The sequence below is a fragment of the Labrus mixtus genome, chromosome 16, assembly GCF_963584025.1.
Source record: "Labrus mixtus chromosome 16, fLabMix1.1, whole genome shotgun sequence".
Taxonomy (NCBI): Eukaryota; Metazoa; Chordata; class Actinopteri; order Labriformes; family Labridae; genus Labrus; species Labrus mixtus.
Genome location: NC_083627.1, coordinates 23,355,820 through 23,372,838, shown reverse-complemented (window position 1 = coordinate 23,372,838; position 17,019 = coordinate 23,355,820). Strand labels below are relative to the sequence as shown.

Here is a 17,019-nt window from a genome sequence, read left to right as displayed (position 1 = left end):
GACGTCAAGAAAGTTCGACACGTGGTTTTGCAGCGGCCAATGGGAAGCCGCGTTGTCTTGGCAACCAGAACCCAGCACCTCAACGACTTTGTTAGCATGTAAAAAATCTGAACAGAAAGTAGCTGTTAAGCAAACAACACATTCTCATATATAATCTCAATTATCATTTATTATTATTCATTTAACATGCTACTCACACGCATTTCTTTTCATTTGCGTCATAGTTTTATTTTAATATATTTATCATGTAAGGTATACAATTTAATTTCTTTGCTAACTCTGTTTTTGCTTTCTGTATTTTGTCTCTGTGTCTTAAAGTTCAGTGGTTTCCTTATTTGTATCATGTTTTGTATTTAACATTAATAATGAAAAAACTTAAAATAAGCATATCAAATATTTAGAAAGTTACAAAAAAACGTACCAGCTGATTGTGCTGGAATTCAGTGCATGTGCCCTTATGTGACAACAGCCTAAATGTTTTTATTTTATACCCTAATGCATTTGATGCAAAAATCCTTCAATGCAAATTACTTTCTACCTATAATTTTGCATGCGTTATGTATCCTGATTGCCTTGCTGTTTTTCCCCTTATATGTAACCAATTCTTATAATTCAAATAGCAAAGATCAATAGTTGTGCATTTCTTTTTAAAATATCATCTTTAGCATTCCCTCACATTTTCTCTGGTCCATATGTTCTGCTGGAGTGACAAAATAATGAGCTTATTTATTTCTGAGTATTGCATGATGATTATGATGATGACGATGAGAGGGATTATGGTGATGATAACCCACCATGCATTTACTGTGGCCCAGGACAAGTGTTCTCATGCAGGCACATTGGGAGCCATGCTTTGCCTAAGATGATTAGTGGAAGTCAAAGCCACAGGGCTTATTCATTCGATGTTCCAGAGAGCATTTTCTTAATGGCCTTATAATGTACATTGAGAACCACTCCCAGCTGTTGAGTCAACAAAATCCCTGCATTTATAACTGTAACATTAAAGTTTTACATGATGATTGCATAAAGCCGTCATCACAGCTTCTGTGATTAAAGATGGCTTGCTGCACAATTAATAGCTAACAATTGTAAAAGTAGTTATGAAAGGGCAAAATATAACAGACATATCTCAGCATAACCAATACGCCTTCAAATTGTTTTGGTTCCTGACCAGACTTCAACACAAGTTTGTTTTTCGTGAACATCTACATTTTAACACAATATTGCATGGAGAGCCTCCAGAAACACTTTTCAGAAAATCATAAAAATCAAGATTTCAAGAACAGTCATGCAAAAAAAAAGTGCTATGCATTCTGTTATCAGAAGCAGACTGGAAAAAAAGTCGTAGGAAACCTCGAATTTACCAAGCCTGGTTTTGTCTTTTGTCATTTATACAATTTGTATGCAATAATAAAGATGAAAATTATGAACTTATCTTTTTTAAACAATACAACAAATCTGATTAATTGCAACCAAAAAATAATGAAACACCTATAAATCAATATTTAATGATCAAACAAAGTTCAGGAGTCTCTGAAGCCTTTACTGTTGCAGTCTGAGTCCTTCTCTGTGTCATAGCATTTCTGTGTCATTATAAGGCTTAAAACAACGGTAAACAAACATTTTTATTTACTCTTTACAGAAGCGAGAGCTCATCAGAGTTTGACCCTGAGAGAGACTGCCTGAGTACTGTTCAGCTAGCCGTGCAACCTCTGACTAATAGGTTTGCATAACATTGATCTAACTGACTCTTCACTGAAGAGCAACTCTGCTCTCACCCCCTTCCTGGCACACACACATAAAGTACCTATGTGCACATCAGTGAGACCTTCTCAAACACCAAGAGGCTTTGAACTACACAGCCAACTTCTAAATCAGCCAGCCCCATGTCTCTACACGGGGCTCTGTCATTAGGTAACAGCGGCTTTAGAGACAAGACAAGGCTAAGAAGCTGGTGCAGATGGAGAACTGAGCTGCAAAGTAGAGGAGCAAACAGCCTCTTCTCGCTGATTATCTGTTACCTAACCTGATGTTCTGAACTTGCCAGAGGAGTGCGGCCAAAGTGTTTAGGATAACTTAGCTCGCTGGCAGTGATACCTTGGCCAATGAATATGATCTTATTGAGAGAAAGCCGCTGAAAGTAACTCCTTCAGAAGTTCTCCCCCAGAAATTCACCCATCAAGATTGAAACCAAAATTAGTTTTTAACACTTTCTGTTTCAGTTCCGATATTTTTTACAAGTATCTATAACTGAAAAATTAGTGGTTTACGACCCCGTGTAAGGATTGTAATATGCAAGTGTATTTTATTTTCAATATATGCAGGAGGTTACCCCTGCATTTTCTAAACCAAATTTTGGACTGCTGGACATCAGAGACATGCAGGTGATCCTCTAGCAGTCAGAGAACGAAGTGTCGACCTGTGACTTTATTGCTGTGCGTCATGAGCAGCACACTAATGCTCAGGCTCACTGGATTACCAGGCAGGTGAATTTATTCTCAACCAGAACATGCTGAGGGTTGCGTGTTCAGCGTCTTCAGAATGATTAGACAGGCATAGGTGTGAACTGTGTCTCTGTGTGTTTGCCGGTCTCTGTTGTATTTCTGCAAGATGACAAGCACCTGCAGCAGGGGCTATCCTCTGAGCACATCCAAGAAAAAGCCCAGGGATGAAACCCTCAGAGGGGGTTGCCTGAGTCGAGACGAATTGTACTGCCAATGTCCACTAACTATTTCAAAAGGCTCCAAATGGTTCCTGTTGAAAGAGTTCGACAACATTTAGCACAATTTCTCTGTAATATGTGCACATACATGCAAATACATTATTGTTTCTTATGCATGTTCTAAAAAGATTTATTTTAAAGGCACAAAATGAGGAAAGGTTTTGTAAGATTGTCAAACTGTTGGTCCAAGATGTAAGGTGTACACATACGTGTATTTGGCAAATTATTTCCATTTCAACAGTTATGGGTTAATCAACTGAATATTCAATACACAGGGGATATCTGGAAGGATACTGCAAAGTTTAAAACACATATTTGTATATGATTATTATCCCATTAGCTACAGTTTTAAACAGCTAACGCTAGCATTCTGACAACTAGGAAGAAATACTGTTAGCTAAGTAAGTGGCCAAAAAGCTAATATTTTAATTTGTTAGAATAGACAGGAAGGGTGTAAATTCCTCACTACTGTAATGTAAGCTAGAAAGGCACAATCTAGCTAACCTAACGTTAGCATGGAAAGACTTTGATTGCTTGCATTAACTGTTGTCTAATTGTATAATAACCTTATCAAACCGATATGTTTTACCTTGATAAATGTTCTCTGGTATTTAACTTTTCAATGGTCTTTTTAGTTGCTCATCAATTGAGAAGCAGTGAAATGTTAGTAATTGTCAGATTCACTACTGAAAGCAGACATCACATGTTTTGTCTTCCCACCCTGAGCTCCCTGCTTACTGTTTGATTTTACAGCTTCACCTCCACAAACTATTGCAGAATCAAAGTTATTTGTGCACTCATTAAAGAGAAGCCTGAATAATAATTAAAAAAGATATTGTTCAAATTTGTTGTGCATAATTAATACTTTTACAAGGAATAATTTATGCTCATGGCCCACTGGTTCTAATGGATGAGTGATTTATTTTCCTATTTTTTATTAAATATTGTATTGACTTTGGGCTTTAGCTGCATCATCTTGATTGTTTAAACTTTCTTTTTGTACTTTTAAAATGAAGTGAACTGTGATTTTCTTCAGCCGTAAAAATCAAGGATGCAGATTTGACACTGCAACAGAGACACCATTTATAAAAGGTACAGCCGAGTCATCTTCATTGTTCAGGAGTTTTATTTTTATCTGCTTGGAGGAGGCAGAGTGAGAAGCAGCTACACCTTGACTTCAAACAGCTCTGTGGCACTGATAAGCTGAGTCAGGCTGAGGACTCACGTCAGCAATCTATTATAGAGAGTTATCCTAAGGACTTTATCACTTAGGCTAGTCTTCCCGACATGCTGTACAATACAAAGCGTGACACCACTGGTCAGGTAGAGCCAACACTAAGTCTTCACCTGTTTGCAAACATGACACAGTGAAATGCACCACACAATGTTGTTTCGTGGTTGTAAAGAATTTATAAGGAGATACAGGTGTTGAGCTACTTTGAGCAAATATCTGTAATGTGTGTTGCATTTGCCTGAGAATACAACTAACCTCTTATTTGACGTCATGTGACGGATCTTTGATGTTTTTAATCAAGGACAAAAGTTGTCAACAATATCCAAAATGCTTTTAATTTACCATATTGACAAAATAGCAATTTGTCTCTGACGTTATGGTGGATGGTGTTAAAAGCTCATAATGTCATATTGCTGTGTCCCAGAAACCATAGGGATTTAGGGATATGGTTACTTTTTTAACTTCCTGTATATTCCAACTAAAAAGACAAAGACAATCCAGGCCATATTTCATTTAAAAAAAACATATTCATTAATTTATAGCTACCTTAGACAACAATTAACATAAGTATTCAAACATTCCTAAGCTAACACTACAGTTAGAAAACTGTATGGCTAAAATAAATTACCACAGAAATGTTAGCTAGGACTGTAGGCTACTTATCTAAACTTTTGGCAAAGAAAACTATAAGCAAAGAATAACCAAGTAAGCAAGCTAACACTTTAACACTGTTCAAGCTAATGGTAATGTTAGCTAGGAAATGATGCCTTTGCTATTGTACTGTTTCCATTAAAAACAGTAAAGATAGCTGGAGGCGGTTAATGCTAGCATTAGTTGACTTCTAACTGTAGCTAATGAGTTATCAAATGTATTATTTTAACTTGAAAACAGCCCCCTATTTCTTAAAATGTTCACAATGAAATGGTGAGGATTTTTACGACGGAGGATTAGGGCCACGTAAAAAAAAAAAAATTTCAAGATTAAAGTTGTAAATTTACGAGATTAAAGTCGCAAATTTACGAGAATAAACTTTAATCTCGAAAATTAAAATCTAATCCTCCGTCGTAGATTTTTAAATATTCCCTGCCTTTTTAAAACTTGCAGCCTGAAACACAGTAGTAGGATATTTCATAAAATGGGAAAAATTCCCGCTATGGGAATTTGGAGAATGAAGCAGAAATGAAATAATTCATGTGAGTCAGCACTTTCTTAAAAACTCTCCTGCTGCTGGATGTGGCAGCAGATGGAAGATTGGCTTGAGATCTTAACTTGATAGATGCCTTGTTGACTCCTGTAAATTTGGGGGAGTTGATAAGAGGGATTGAGAAAAACAATGAAGAAGAGATCGGTGGAGGTGAAGAGGGATGGTAGATACAGGAGTGGGGGGAGGAGTGAGAAGCAGATAAATGAAGGTGGTGAGATTATGCAATAGTGAATCAGCAGGTAAGCTGCTGATCTACAGCTGCCTCGCACACATGGCCCTCACCGATGCTCTGGATTGTTGCAGGACTCACGGGCATAAACACACACGCAGACAGACCATTACTTTACACACACATGTAGACAATCACATCATATCTAACTCCTTGTTACTAACTGTTACCAAATCCAGAGTGAAGCTGCATTAAACATAATCCAATGTTTGACACGCTATTAAAGAGAAACATAATTAAATACAGCAATGGAAAAATCTTTAATGACAAAATCCAGGAGTGAGAGAATGCATCTGAAGTCAAAGCCTGGAACACACTACAGGCCGACTTGTGTCTGAGTGATCTGGTCACTCTAGTGGAATTTAAAGCGATGCTGAAAGACCACCAATCTAAATCAATTGGGAGTTGTCTATGTTAACAGCCCTGCATTGGACACTTGACTTGACTTTTAATGTGTTTGTCTGATGTGTGTATTGGCCATGCATCTACTTTGTGTTTTTGATATCTGTTACTTCAATGTTTTTTATTATTTTATTTGCCACTGAAAAAAAGATTACAAAATTTCAATGAGACTACCTGGTAAAATAAAGGTAGGCTAAAATAAAAAAATAAAAAATCAGCATGCATGCTCAATAAGTCAAGGAAACTCAAGGTAATTTATTGATATCGCACATTTACAAAAAACAAAAGTTATTCCTGCAAAAATGTTACAGTTACAATAAATCTTGTCAGCTTTTGGTTAAGGTAAACTATTTTAAAGGTTGATGATCACTTATTCCGAGGAGACTTGAGATGGATAAGTTGTTCTTAGGCATGATTGATTTTTATGTGATAAAAAGGTCTTTACATCTGCAGGACCCTGCTGATGCAAAATCATGTGAACTTAAAATCACTCTCTGGTCTAGACTATAAGGCAATAACCTGCTCATACTTTCCATTTAATCGGTCACAAGGAGTAGATGGTATGCTAAAAATGTTGGGAACCACACAGTGTTTTCTGTTGTTCTTATGATATGCTATTGCAAATAAAACAAACTAAGTTAGCTATAGTCAACCATCCCACTCAAAATAAAGAACACTACTGCACACAGCAGAGATGCAGGGAGAGCCACAGTTTAAAGACTCAAACAGGTAAGCCCATTCAAACACATGTAAACTCTATGCATGGCCACTTTATAAGCCAGGCTCATGTTAAACTGTTACTGCCACCTAGTGGTTTCAGATTCAAAAGGCATTGGTTCCTAGAGGGTAGAAAACCTTGTGGTGAATGTAGCTAATGTAGTTAAGTTGATGTTGTTTTTTTTTTGTTTGTTTTTTAGCAAAATGATACCATCAGGGCTTCCTGCAAAGTCTCACAGAGGCCAAAAGTTCACAAATTAAAAATCGGTTTGGTCAAATAGCTTGATAACTAACTCAAAAACCTGGCTTTTTATAAAACATGATAATGTGAGTCTAGGCACATTTTTACAAATGTTATTTATCCGCCTTTCTTATCAAACCAAAGGTTTGTATTTGACACAATTTGCATATATTTATAATAAATAGATTTTTGTTTAGTGGTATGTTTTGTTGCTGAACTGTCTGCATGCATGCACTTCCAATTACATGCTCTAGCAATTCCAATCATTAATTGCCGCTACAGTTGCTTCACGTCCTCTTTCAGGATCATCAGATTCTTCATAAAAACAAGAACTCGCTGGGTAAAATGATGGCACTAAGAAGGGGGAAAAACTGCAAAAAGGACAGTAAGTCAACCCAAAAAGTATTAAAAGCTAGATCTCTACGGGTTGTTTTGTGTGTGCACTGTCTCTTTATGGGCGGTGGGAAAATACACGACCATTGGTTGCTTTGCTCAGTCTTATGCAATCACAAGCCTGGAGGTCTGCCTGCTGCAGCCACTCACTGTGCCTGAATGAAAAATGCCACTGGGTGCAGACGACTCTATGATCAGTCTCTGAACGTGAAACTTCAGTTAAAGTACAACAGGAGGTCAGATACTATCAAGAACAGCTGGATGTCTTCCTCTTGACACCCAGTTTCTGCAACTTACAGCAGAGAGTCAGAAACTATACTTCCAGCAAGGTGAGAGCTTAGCCAACTGTAAGTGAAAATGTAATGCCGTTTTCAAATAATAAAATGAATTGTCTCTCTGAGCACCCATAAGTCTGTTGACCCACAAGTGTCATGACAATCATTTATTCATGGCTATTTGATTTTCTTTGACTTTACTTTAAATGCATGACATTTTTTTAATTTATTTTTTTGTCCAACACTGTAGAGATTAGCAGCTCAGAATGCGAAGTCTCTGCTTTGTCCGATGTATGAAAACACTGTGGGATCCAGCACAAACATACCGTCTTCTGAGAGTCGCTAACCTGCACAGATCTGCTTGTCACATGCAACACAAAAAGGTATTTGTGTGATTTGGATAAAAAAACATATTTTTGTTTTGTTGAATGTCGTTGGCAAAAGGGCGAATATGATGTTTGTTTTTCTTAAACTTAAGTCAACTTTTTTAGTTCAGTGCAAACAAGTGCAGTTCAAAAGGACAATGCACTGATCACACACAACTTTTGAGTTTTTACAGTGTAAGAAAAAAACATAATCATGTCAAAGCAATGTCATCAAGATTAAGGTTTGGAATTTAATTACAGCTTCATAGCACTGGAGTACAAAAAAAATACATGGACAGTTACCAGATATGAAGGGTTAAATCATAAATTATTATTCTATAAATAATGATTAAAAGTAAAATAAGTGGAGGAACAATTAGTTGAGAAATTACATTTCAAAATTGGCCATTTTCAAATACATAAAACAGGGAGAATGAAAGATGCCTTGGCTGAGGTATGGGTCAGAGTCCAAAGCTATACCACTTTTCCCAGCCCCCTGTTTGGTTTAAGCATCATTTTTAAAAAGGTTAGCCATTAAACAGGATAGTCTTGATGACCTTTCTGACCCACATCTCTGTGACTATAGTGAAAGCCTTCCAGCATGCACAGGGGCAACAGATTTATTCATATTATTTACAGTCTGTTGTATATTCCCATCACCAGTTCATTGAGTTTGACATGTTTCATATTGATAATCATATGAAAACATAGCCTATACTGCATGACCGACTTAAACAACAGAAAACTAGAACAAATAATAAATGAAAAAGTACGTTTTAAAAAGCAGTCATTATTGCCATTATTTATGTTGGTGTCATCTTGATAATATAAAAGTATAGGCTAATGTAGTAGGCCTAGAAGCGATGAATGTCGTTGTTGAGGAGAGAAGCTTTTATTTTGAAATCTTCGACACTCCCCATATTGTTGTTCCTGGTTCAAGAGCAGAAAGAAACCAGAGGCGGATACACTTTTGAGTAGATTCCGGTTAGTCCCTAACCTTTGCAGAGTTCCTCCTGCATTGCTGAATTATTAGATTGTGACCTTAAAATGCGTCAGTTGTATTTAATGTTTTATTTAACGTGTAGTAAGCTAATGTCTGTGTAGGCTTAGTTAAATGTGAAGTGATCTGCGACATCCATCTTGGATTCACGTGTTCATAGTGAAACATTCACTCGATAAATTAAACAGTAATTAAGTGAAATGTTGATTGCAAAATGTGAGAATATAAATAGCAATGTCAGTTAAATAAAGATAAAGCAACATCAAACACTCTCTCAGCTTAGCATACAGACAGTAAATATCTATAGTAATATTTACAGTCTATGGTAAATATCCGTCCAAGGAGAGCAGTGACTTTATATCGGTTCTTTTTGGTTGCCTAGCAACTGTTCAGAGGCCGTAGTCTAAATAACCCCCCCAGTTATAACTTACTTTTTTCTTTCCAGGTTTTTTAATGTGATAATTACTGAAAAATGAAAATGTAAATGTGCTGGTTGGCAGGTCTTTTATTATATTTGTTTATTTTAACCTTTGGCCAAGCCTAGGCAAGCTTTTTCTATCTAATTTCAGTCATTATAGATTAACTTGAGATACATTACATAGGCCTAGTTTTTCTACAGAAATGCCTGTGTTGTTGATTTTTCCAGCTTATTACTCAAACATGTTTTAAACAGACTGTTTTCCGGTGCATATGGTTCTAAAAACCAAATATAGAGTTGATTACACTATAAGTTTAAATGTCACATTCTTGATTAAAGAAAAGGCCTGTCTTTTAACCTCCTGTAGGTCTGGGCAGTCAGGGCAATTGTAAATGCTGGCCTCTAAGTAGCCTTTTATAACACTTGGATATAGTATCATTAAAAGACAGTTAAATCTGAAACCATTTGCTTAATCTCTACCTACTCATGGACATTTTCTGAATGAAAGTGTTTGAATGCTTGTCCAACTTTTAATTTCTGTTAAATCTCTCCAGGTAATGGAGGACAACAAACCATGGGCTCTGTTCTCCAAGGAGGGCGAAAACAGTTACCTGGAGGAATTCACTGATATAATGAAACAACACTTCAACATCATCTGCCTCAAAGACTTCCATCAAAACTCCCAGCTGTACGGTCCTAAGATCCAGGCCATATTCGTGTGGTGGAGCCTCCCCCCGACCGAGCCCTCATTTCTCCGCTTGCTCCCCTCGCTGAAGGTGGTCTCCAACGGAGGAGTGGGCATCGACCACCTGGATGTGCCATACATAAACAGCCTGGGAGTAAAGGTAACCAACACACCTGGTGTGGTGAGCGATGCCACGGCAGATATCGCAATGGCTCTGCTGCTGGGATCAGCACGAAAGATTGTTCAGGGTGAGTTAAAGAAACAAACAAACAGGCAACTAAACTAAATCAAATCAATTCCATTTAGTTAGTTATCAGTTTTTGTTATTCCAAACGTCTGTGTTTTATGTTGAACTAGGTCACCAAATAGCCACGTACAAAAAGACCACCCACGTACCACTAGACCTGATGGGAGTAGAGGTCACAGGGTCGACTCTGGGGATTATTGGAATGGGACACATCGGCTGCAAGATAGCTCAAAGAGCAAAAGGGTTTGACATGAAGATCCTGTATCACAATAGGAACAGGAGGTCAGTTTCATCATAGAAAAAGTTCAATATCAATTCAATCAATCAATCCATTTTTATTTGTATAGCGTCAACTCATAACAAGTGTTATCTCGAGACACTTTACAAAAGAACAGGTAAAAGACCTTACTTATTGTTATGTTACAAATATGATTTTGTTCATTAAGAAGGGTTTTGGTTAATAAAAAAAATGAAAAAAGAAAACCTGAGTCACTGAGGTCAGCTGCAAAAAAGACAGTTGATTGTAAATAAATAAACTACATGTATTACACAAATATCTCAATAATGTGTGTTGAGCTTCTGAACTGACATTGAGTGCATAATATATCTGATCTTAAGAACAAAATTGTATTGTATTGAGTACAATTTAAACAAGTTTTAGTGATTTCTTCTTACAAATGTATATCCAATTCTGGCACTAAACCTATAATTAGGTATGTAGTACATTGTAAAATTGCAAGTAAGCTTTCTCAGTTTGCAGATATATCACTGCTGTAATGACATATATTTAAAACATATTTAAACTAATCATAATCTTGTTCAGCTGTACTCTGTTTGCTGTCAGCTTGATCTTTTCTCTGTGCTGTTCAGGAGCTCTGAAGACGAGCAGGCGGCCGGGGCGAGTTACTGTGCGAACATGGACGACCTGCTGCACGAGTCAGACTTTGTCGTGCTGTCGGTCAACCTGACCCCTGAAACCACGAGTCTGATCAGCCACCGAGAGCTCTCCCTCATGAAACCCACAGCAACACTGGTGAACATCAGCAGGGGTGAGCGTCATTTCAGTTCAACAATTGCAGAAGTTAACTGTTGGAGTTATTCTGAAATGAAACCTGTTATCTTGTTTCTTGTCATGTCTCAGGTCTGGTGGTGGACCAGGATGCTTTAGTCAAAGCGCTGCAGTCTGGAACGATTTGTGCGGCAGCATTGGACGTGACTCACCCTGAACCTTTACCAAGGTCTTACATATTATCTTTAACCTGAGTAATATTTCTATATATATTCTATTTTGTCATTGTACCAGCCATAGCAGGAAGCTAAATTAAGTTATAACAACTATATTCTACCTATCTAGCACCAAACAGCTGATGGACCCAGTTAGAAACAACTGGTGAACTTCCAGACTCCATTTGATCTGCAGAGTCCCTCTGCACCTTTAAGAAAAAGCTAAAGAGCCAGCTCTTTCATGAATACCTACTAACTTAATGATGATGGTCTCCATATTATTGATGATGATGATGGTAATGACGATGGTTTTTGTTTGATAACGACGACTTATAAGATGGTTTCTATACTGATTAGAGCTCTCAAAAACTGCCCTCAATGTTGTACTTTGCCTCTGGTCACTTCCTGTCAGCACCTGTGTGTCCAATCAGACTCAAAGCTGATTGTTTGCTCTTACTGACATTGTTCCTTTTTTTTAGATCCTTACTTGTGTTGTACTTACTCTTTGATGTACATCGCTTTGGATAAAAGCGTCTGCTAAGTGAATTGTAGAATTGTAGAATTGAACATAAAGTTGGGTATTTAACTATAACATTGCCAGATATTTCCCTCATGAGTTGTTGGAGACCAAAAACTAAGCTATAATTAAAAACTGTTGCTTTGCTTTGTGTTAACGATTTCAAATCCACATTTTAAATTCACCATCTTAACTCCCTCCTAACTGCTCTTCCTCCTCCTCCTTTTCTTCTTCTGCAGGGATCATCCTCTCCTTCACCTTCCTAATGTGCTCATCACTCCCCACGTCGGCACCAACACTCATAATACAACAAGAAAGATGGTGCAGAGGATGGTTGACAACGCCGTGGCTGCAGTGAACGGGCAATCTATTCCCAATGAAGTCAAGCCAAAATAACTTCACAGATTCATTGTTGCAAAATGAAGTACTTTTTATAGGTCTTAACCCGTCCAATGATCTACTGTAATGAGTGTTATAACTGTTTAAAACTGTTTTAAAATGACTGCAGTATCAATTAGACATGTTTAAAACCACAGGTCTGTGAACAAATGTTGGATGAGAAATTATAAGTTGAGATAAATGTGTTAGTGTAGCTGCACCTCATTTTTTTTATTGAATAACTTACATAAAAAATAGAAAATTCTGCAATGCCTAAAAACAAATAAGATAAGAAGAAATAAAGCTACCTCTGATTTTACACATTTATATTTAGGATCAATTCCTTCCACACAGCATCATCTTTCATGACTGTCTGTTTTTCCAAGTCCTCACTATCATTAACAACACCAGCAAAACATTTGTGGTCAGCAGGGTCAAACAAGTTAAATAAGTTGAGCCATGGTTGAAATGCCTCTAATAAATAATTTACACTTTTGAAATGATTAAGTGATCTTTGTTTTCCTTCCCTCTTGTGCTTCTAGTTACAGGTTAGCAAATAAAAGTATCTTCTGTTTCAGACTCGTTGGGCTGTTTTGAGTTTATCCTTCAACTAAATCTAAGAAATGTTTAACCTTAAGTTTTCAAAAATCATTAAATGGTTCACATCAGTCAAAATAAAAAAGGCACCCTTTTTGATAATATTGTAAATGTGTTTGCACTATTTTTAAGCGGAGTTGCTGATCTCTACAATGCACAACATCTTTGTGAAGCTGCCGCTGGCCGTGACTATGCCTGATTATAATGCAACTGCTAAAAAAATATTTCAACATGAGAGGAAATTGACGGATTCAAAAGAGATAATATCATGCGGCTTTACCTTTACTATTGGGTTTTAATCCCCAAAATAAAGTCGCTTGTAAAATTTAAATTCAGGCATTGACAACATGTACTAAACCTATCTAATCATCAAGAGTCGACGCGTAGAGAGAGACCTAAAGGCCCACAACACCAGGCATGAAAATAGAAGTGAAAAACTGCCGGGGGAATAACATTTTGGGCAAATAAATAACGTAACTTGATTAACATCTCCAGTTCTTCTTCTGTTTGACTCTGTGCATCTGCACTCTCAACAACACCATGTTTATCTCTTCACAAAACTCACCGCCCTCCTTCAAAGATTTCACCCTGGTCATGGTGAGTGTTACATCTGGACTTAGTTTCGTTTAGAGGATAAGACTCCAGTGTAGTAACTTATTGATATGTCTGATTTAGGTATGTGTTATAACAGATGTCTAAGTGCTCTAACTTTATTTCCGTCTCAAAGTCTTGTCATACTGTGTCTGTAAAGTTAAATCAGTTCGGTAGACGCGTTCAAGAAAGTTGGACATTTTAATAATAATAATAAATTAGATTTATATAGCGCTTTTCTAAATACTCAAAGACGCTTATATATTTTATTATTATTTATATATTATTATATTATTATTATAGTACATATTTCACAATGATAATTAATAAAAATCCTACGATAGTTGGTACCATTTTGTATTAATGTAATATGTTTTAAATTCCCTCGCCATACTGTTGTTAGCTTGCAGAACTTCTGAGTTAGCTGGCGACATTTTTTTTTTTTTTTTGAACCGTCTTTATTGACAAATTTAACATGTACAAAAAATGTTTATACAAACTCTTAAAGAGGATGAACATACAACAGCAAAATACACAGGAACAAGTCAATTCAAACATAATTCAAGACTAGGGAGGATTATATATAAAAATAAATAAATAAAAATCTAACTTTTCCAAAAGAAATCAGGCAAATGTAAGCAGACAACAAACTGGAGCAAGGACAAAAAAAATCAACAAGGGACAGAAATCAAAACAACGACAAAGAATGATGACAACAACAAAACAAGAATTTCGATAAGTCGGCACTAATCTTTCTAGCAATCCTGCTAGATTTCAAAGCTGGCCACATTTAGCCTGCGTGTTTATTTCCGCCCAGCTGCTGCCAGTGTGAATCAGCTCCCTTCATTTGACTTTGAACTGATCTTAAAGTATTCTGTTGATAGAACTATTTCAATGACGTTTTTGTCCTCCTACGATCATCAAAACAAGATAAGTGAGATTAAACAGCAGCATGCCGTGTGTTATCCATAGTTTTGGTCATTAGTAAATGTTTTTATAATCCTCTGATTTATTTTTCTGTCCAACTTAAAGTCCAGACTCTAGACATGAAAACTAACTAACACTGTTAACTGTGTTCTCTCCTGCAGCCAGCAGTGGCTGTTGGTAATGTGGGCCAGCTGGCTGTGGACCTCATGGTGTCCACTCTCAACATGAACAGAGCGGGATACATACACACAGACTGTCTCATACCTATGTCTGGTAACAACCCGTATGCCACCTGCAGAGGAGATGCAGAGGAGCTGCACACACCTGCAGAAGGTGATGATTGATCCCTGCTGACACACACACACACACACACACACACACACACACACACACACACACACACACACACACACACACACTTTTAAACTGTGAATAACTTGTAAGTAAGCTCCTCTAAAGTTTACTCTGTTTCTGGCTTTGAACACATTTAGAAATCAAATCCTCATTTAATCGTTCAACCTTTTTTCATCAACAGTGTACATAGCAGCAGAACTGAAGTTGGCAGTTCTTCAAATCAGGGCGCCAATTATTCAGGTAGTTGGTGACATCATTTTTTAATTGTATAATTCAGGATTTTTAACTGAGCTTTAAGAACATGTGAACTAGTTTTTAGACTATCCATTTACCTGCATTGATAGCTCTCATTGTGCTCTATTGCAGACAAAATCCAAAAAGTTCAGGCAGCTTGTGGTGACATGGATCAAAGCCAGCGGGTTCTCCAGGACCGTCATTCTGTCCAGCAGCCACGCCTACCAGAGGGACGACCAGCAGCTACAAGGGTACCGGCCACAAACTCATCAACGTCATCGTTGACATTCCTTCTCTGTGTGCTATTTAAAATCACGTATTCAAATCAAACGTGTCTGTGTTCAGCACTCCTTTGAGGTACCTGGCCACTCCGTCTCTGCATAAGGTGAGCGAGGACGCGTTTAAAGAGCTCGGCTGGAGGGAGATGGAGCGAGTGCCGGCCTTCCCCGCACTGACAGACGCCAGCACAGAACCACGCCTCTACATCCCTGGAGGAGGAATAACCAAAGGACTCTACACAGACAGGTGCAGAGAAAGGAGCGACCTCAATTTGAGTCTTTGTTACAGTTTATATTTATCATTTTGCAGAGATTGAAGAAGTAAAAAAAAGATTCATAGTTTTGTATTTTCAACTGCATGTCCATTGTTGTTGATATTACACTTTCACACTTGGCACATGTAGCTGGTTAGCACTCTCGGCCCAATTAGTCATAGTAAAGTTCTTATATACAACTAGACTTTCTCTTGAGTAATAAATAACAGAACACATTGTAAACACCACACAACATGTGGTGTTTTTGTCAGCACACTTTAACAAACTAGCACAAGGTTTATGTTCTTACGATCTTTTTTTTGTATTTTCTGACCATGCGTGCTGAATGATGTGTTCAGTTGTGAGGAGGATCTCCCGCTGGCTGTGCTGCTGCTCTTCTGTTCGGAGGGGGACAACATCCCGGATTCCTTCACGCTCGTCAACCACCTGAACGACTGGCTCCACCTGCTGGACAACCCTGTGAGTGACACACTTATGCAGACAGTCTTACTCCAGTCTGGTTGAAGAGATATTTAACCTCTAATACTTTACAGTATTGAGAGAAACTAAAGAGAAAAAATGGGAATTAGTCAGCACTTAAGAACTCTTCACCGCAGTACAACATGTGACTTAAGACTGTACACTCTCTAATCATTTTGTCTTGATTCTCGTTGCAGAGCAAAGAGCCCAACAAATGGAAGATCCCAACTTCCTGGAGTCTTCTGTTTGGCAGCGGTATCCCGCCAGCGCTGTTCTGATACTCACATACCTGGATTTAGTTTTTTTTGCTATTTTTAGCTCCGCTTCTGGGAAATGCAGTAAGCTCCAAAACCTCACAGATGTTTTCTTTGACATCTGGGCGGTCCAGTTGTAGCACCTTGGTATTCTACAGAGCCTTGTGCATTAGTGGAAATGTATTACTAGTAAAATGATGATTGTTTTTTTGTGCCCTAAGCTCATAATACCAAGACCAGGAACTAAATGAAAGGACGTTTGTCTGCTCTAAACAATGAAAACAGACATAAAGCAAGGATGTAAAATAACAAGAAGCTCCAGCTTTTCAACATTCATCACAGTTTACTATTACTCTTAAGATGTATAGACCAAAACGTACCAACATGCACTTCTGGAATACTGCAGCATATCAATGTATTTTTCTAACAAATAAAAGATTGCTACAAAATGCAGAAGGAAGCGAGATTATCTGGAATGATTTCATATTCTGTCTTTAGTGACGCCCACTGGACCCTGCCCTCGCCTGTTTAACTGAACGTGTTTGGAAAGGTGCCATCCTGTATTCCTGGCAGACCCGCCTCTCTGTAATTTGATTCCTTCCTACAATATGTTTGAGCGGTACATATTGGTAACAAGGAGACAACACTGTGATTCATACGTTGACCTTTTCAGGCTCTTTTGCTAAGTTTGTGGTTTCCCTGTCTGTCTGCATTGTTTTGGGTGGTTTCTGTGTGGACTGTTCTGTTGGGAGAGGAATGCCCTGACAACATTTTCTTTAGAGGTGAAACTGAAGAGAAA

At 37.6% G+C, this 17,019-nt stretch overlaps 2 protein-coding genes across 4 annotated transcripts; both read left to right on the top strand.

The window, feature by feature from the left end:
- The first annotated feature begins 7,267 nt into the window (after positions 1-7,267).
- Positions 7,268-12,754, top strand: zgc:136493 (uncharacterized protein LOC692276 homolog). Of its 3 annotated transcripts, none has more exons than XM_061059526.1 (7): positions 7,268-7,471; positions 7,675-7,800; positions 9,755-10,133; positions 10,243-10,414; positions 11,003-11,181; positions 11,274-11,370; positions 12,113-12,754. In XM_061059526.1, exons 2-7 carry the CDS (start codon positions 7,684-7,686, stop codon positions 12,267-12,269), a joined length of 1,101 nt encoding a protein of 366 aa, XP_060915509.1. In that variant the 5' UTR covers positions 7,268-7,471; positions 7,675-7,683; the 3' UTR covers positions 12,270-12,754. The 3 variants fall into 3 exon arrangements, with proteins under 3 accessions (XP_060915509.1, XP_060915508.1, XP_060915510.1); XM_061059525.1 differs by having other exon boundaries at positions 7,269-7,471; positions 7,670-7,800; XM_061059527.1 differs by lacking the exons at positions 7,268-7,471; positions 7,675-7,800 and adding an exon at positions 8,687-8,766.
- Positions 12,755-13,229: 475 nt separating this feature from the next.
- psmg2 (proteasome (prosome, macropain) assembly chaperone 2) lies at positions 13,230-16,680 on the top strand. The gene is made up of 7 exons (XM_061059528.1): positions 13,230-13,445; positions 14,528-14,699; positions 14,902-14,960; positions 15,087-15,205; positions 15,300-15,479; positions 15,846-15,966; positions 16,164-16,680. Exons 1-7 carry the CDS (start codon positions 13,389-13,391, stop codon positions 16,242-16,244), a joined length of 789 nt encoding a protein of 262 aa, XP_060915511.1. The 5' UTR covers positions 13,230-13,388; the 3' UTR covers positions 16,245-16,680.
- The last annotated feature ends 339 nt before the right edge of the window (positions 16,681-17,019 follow it).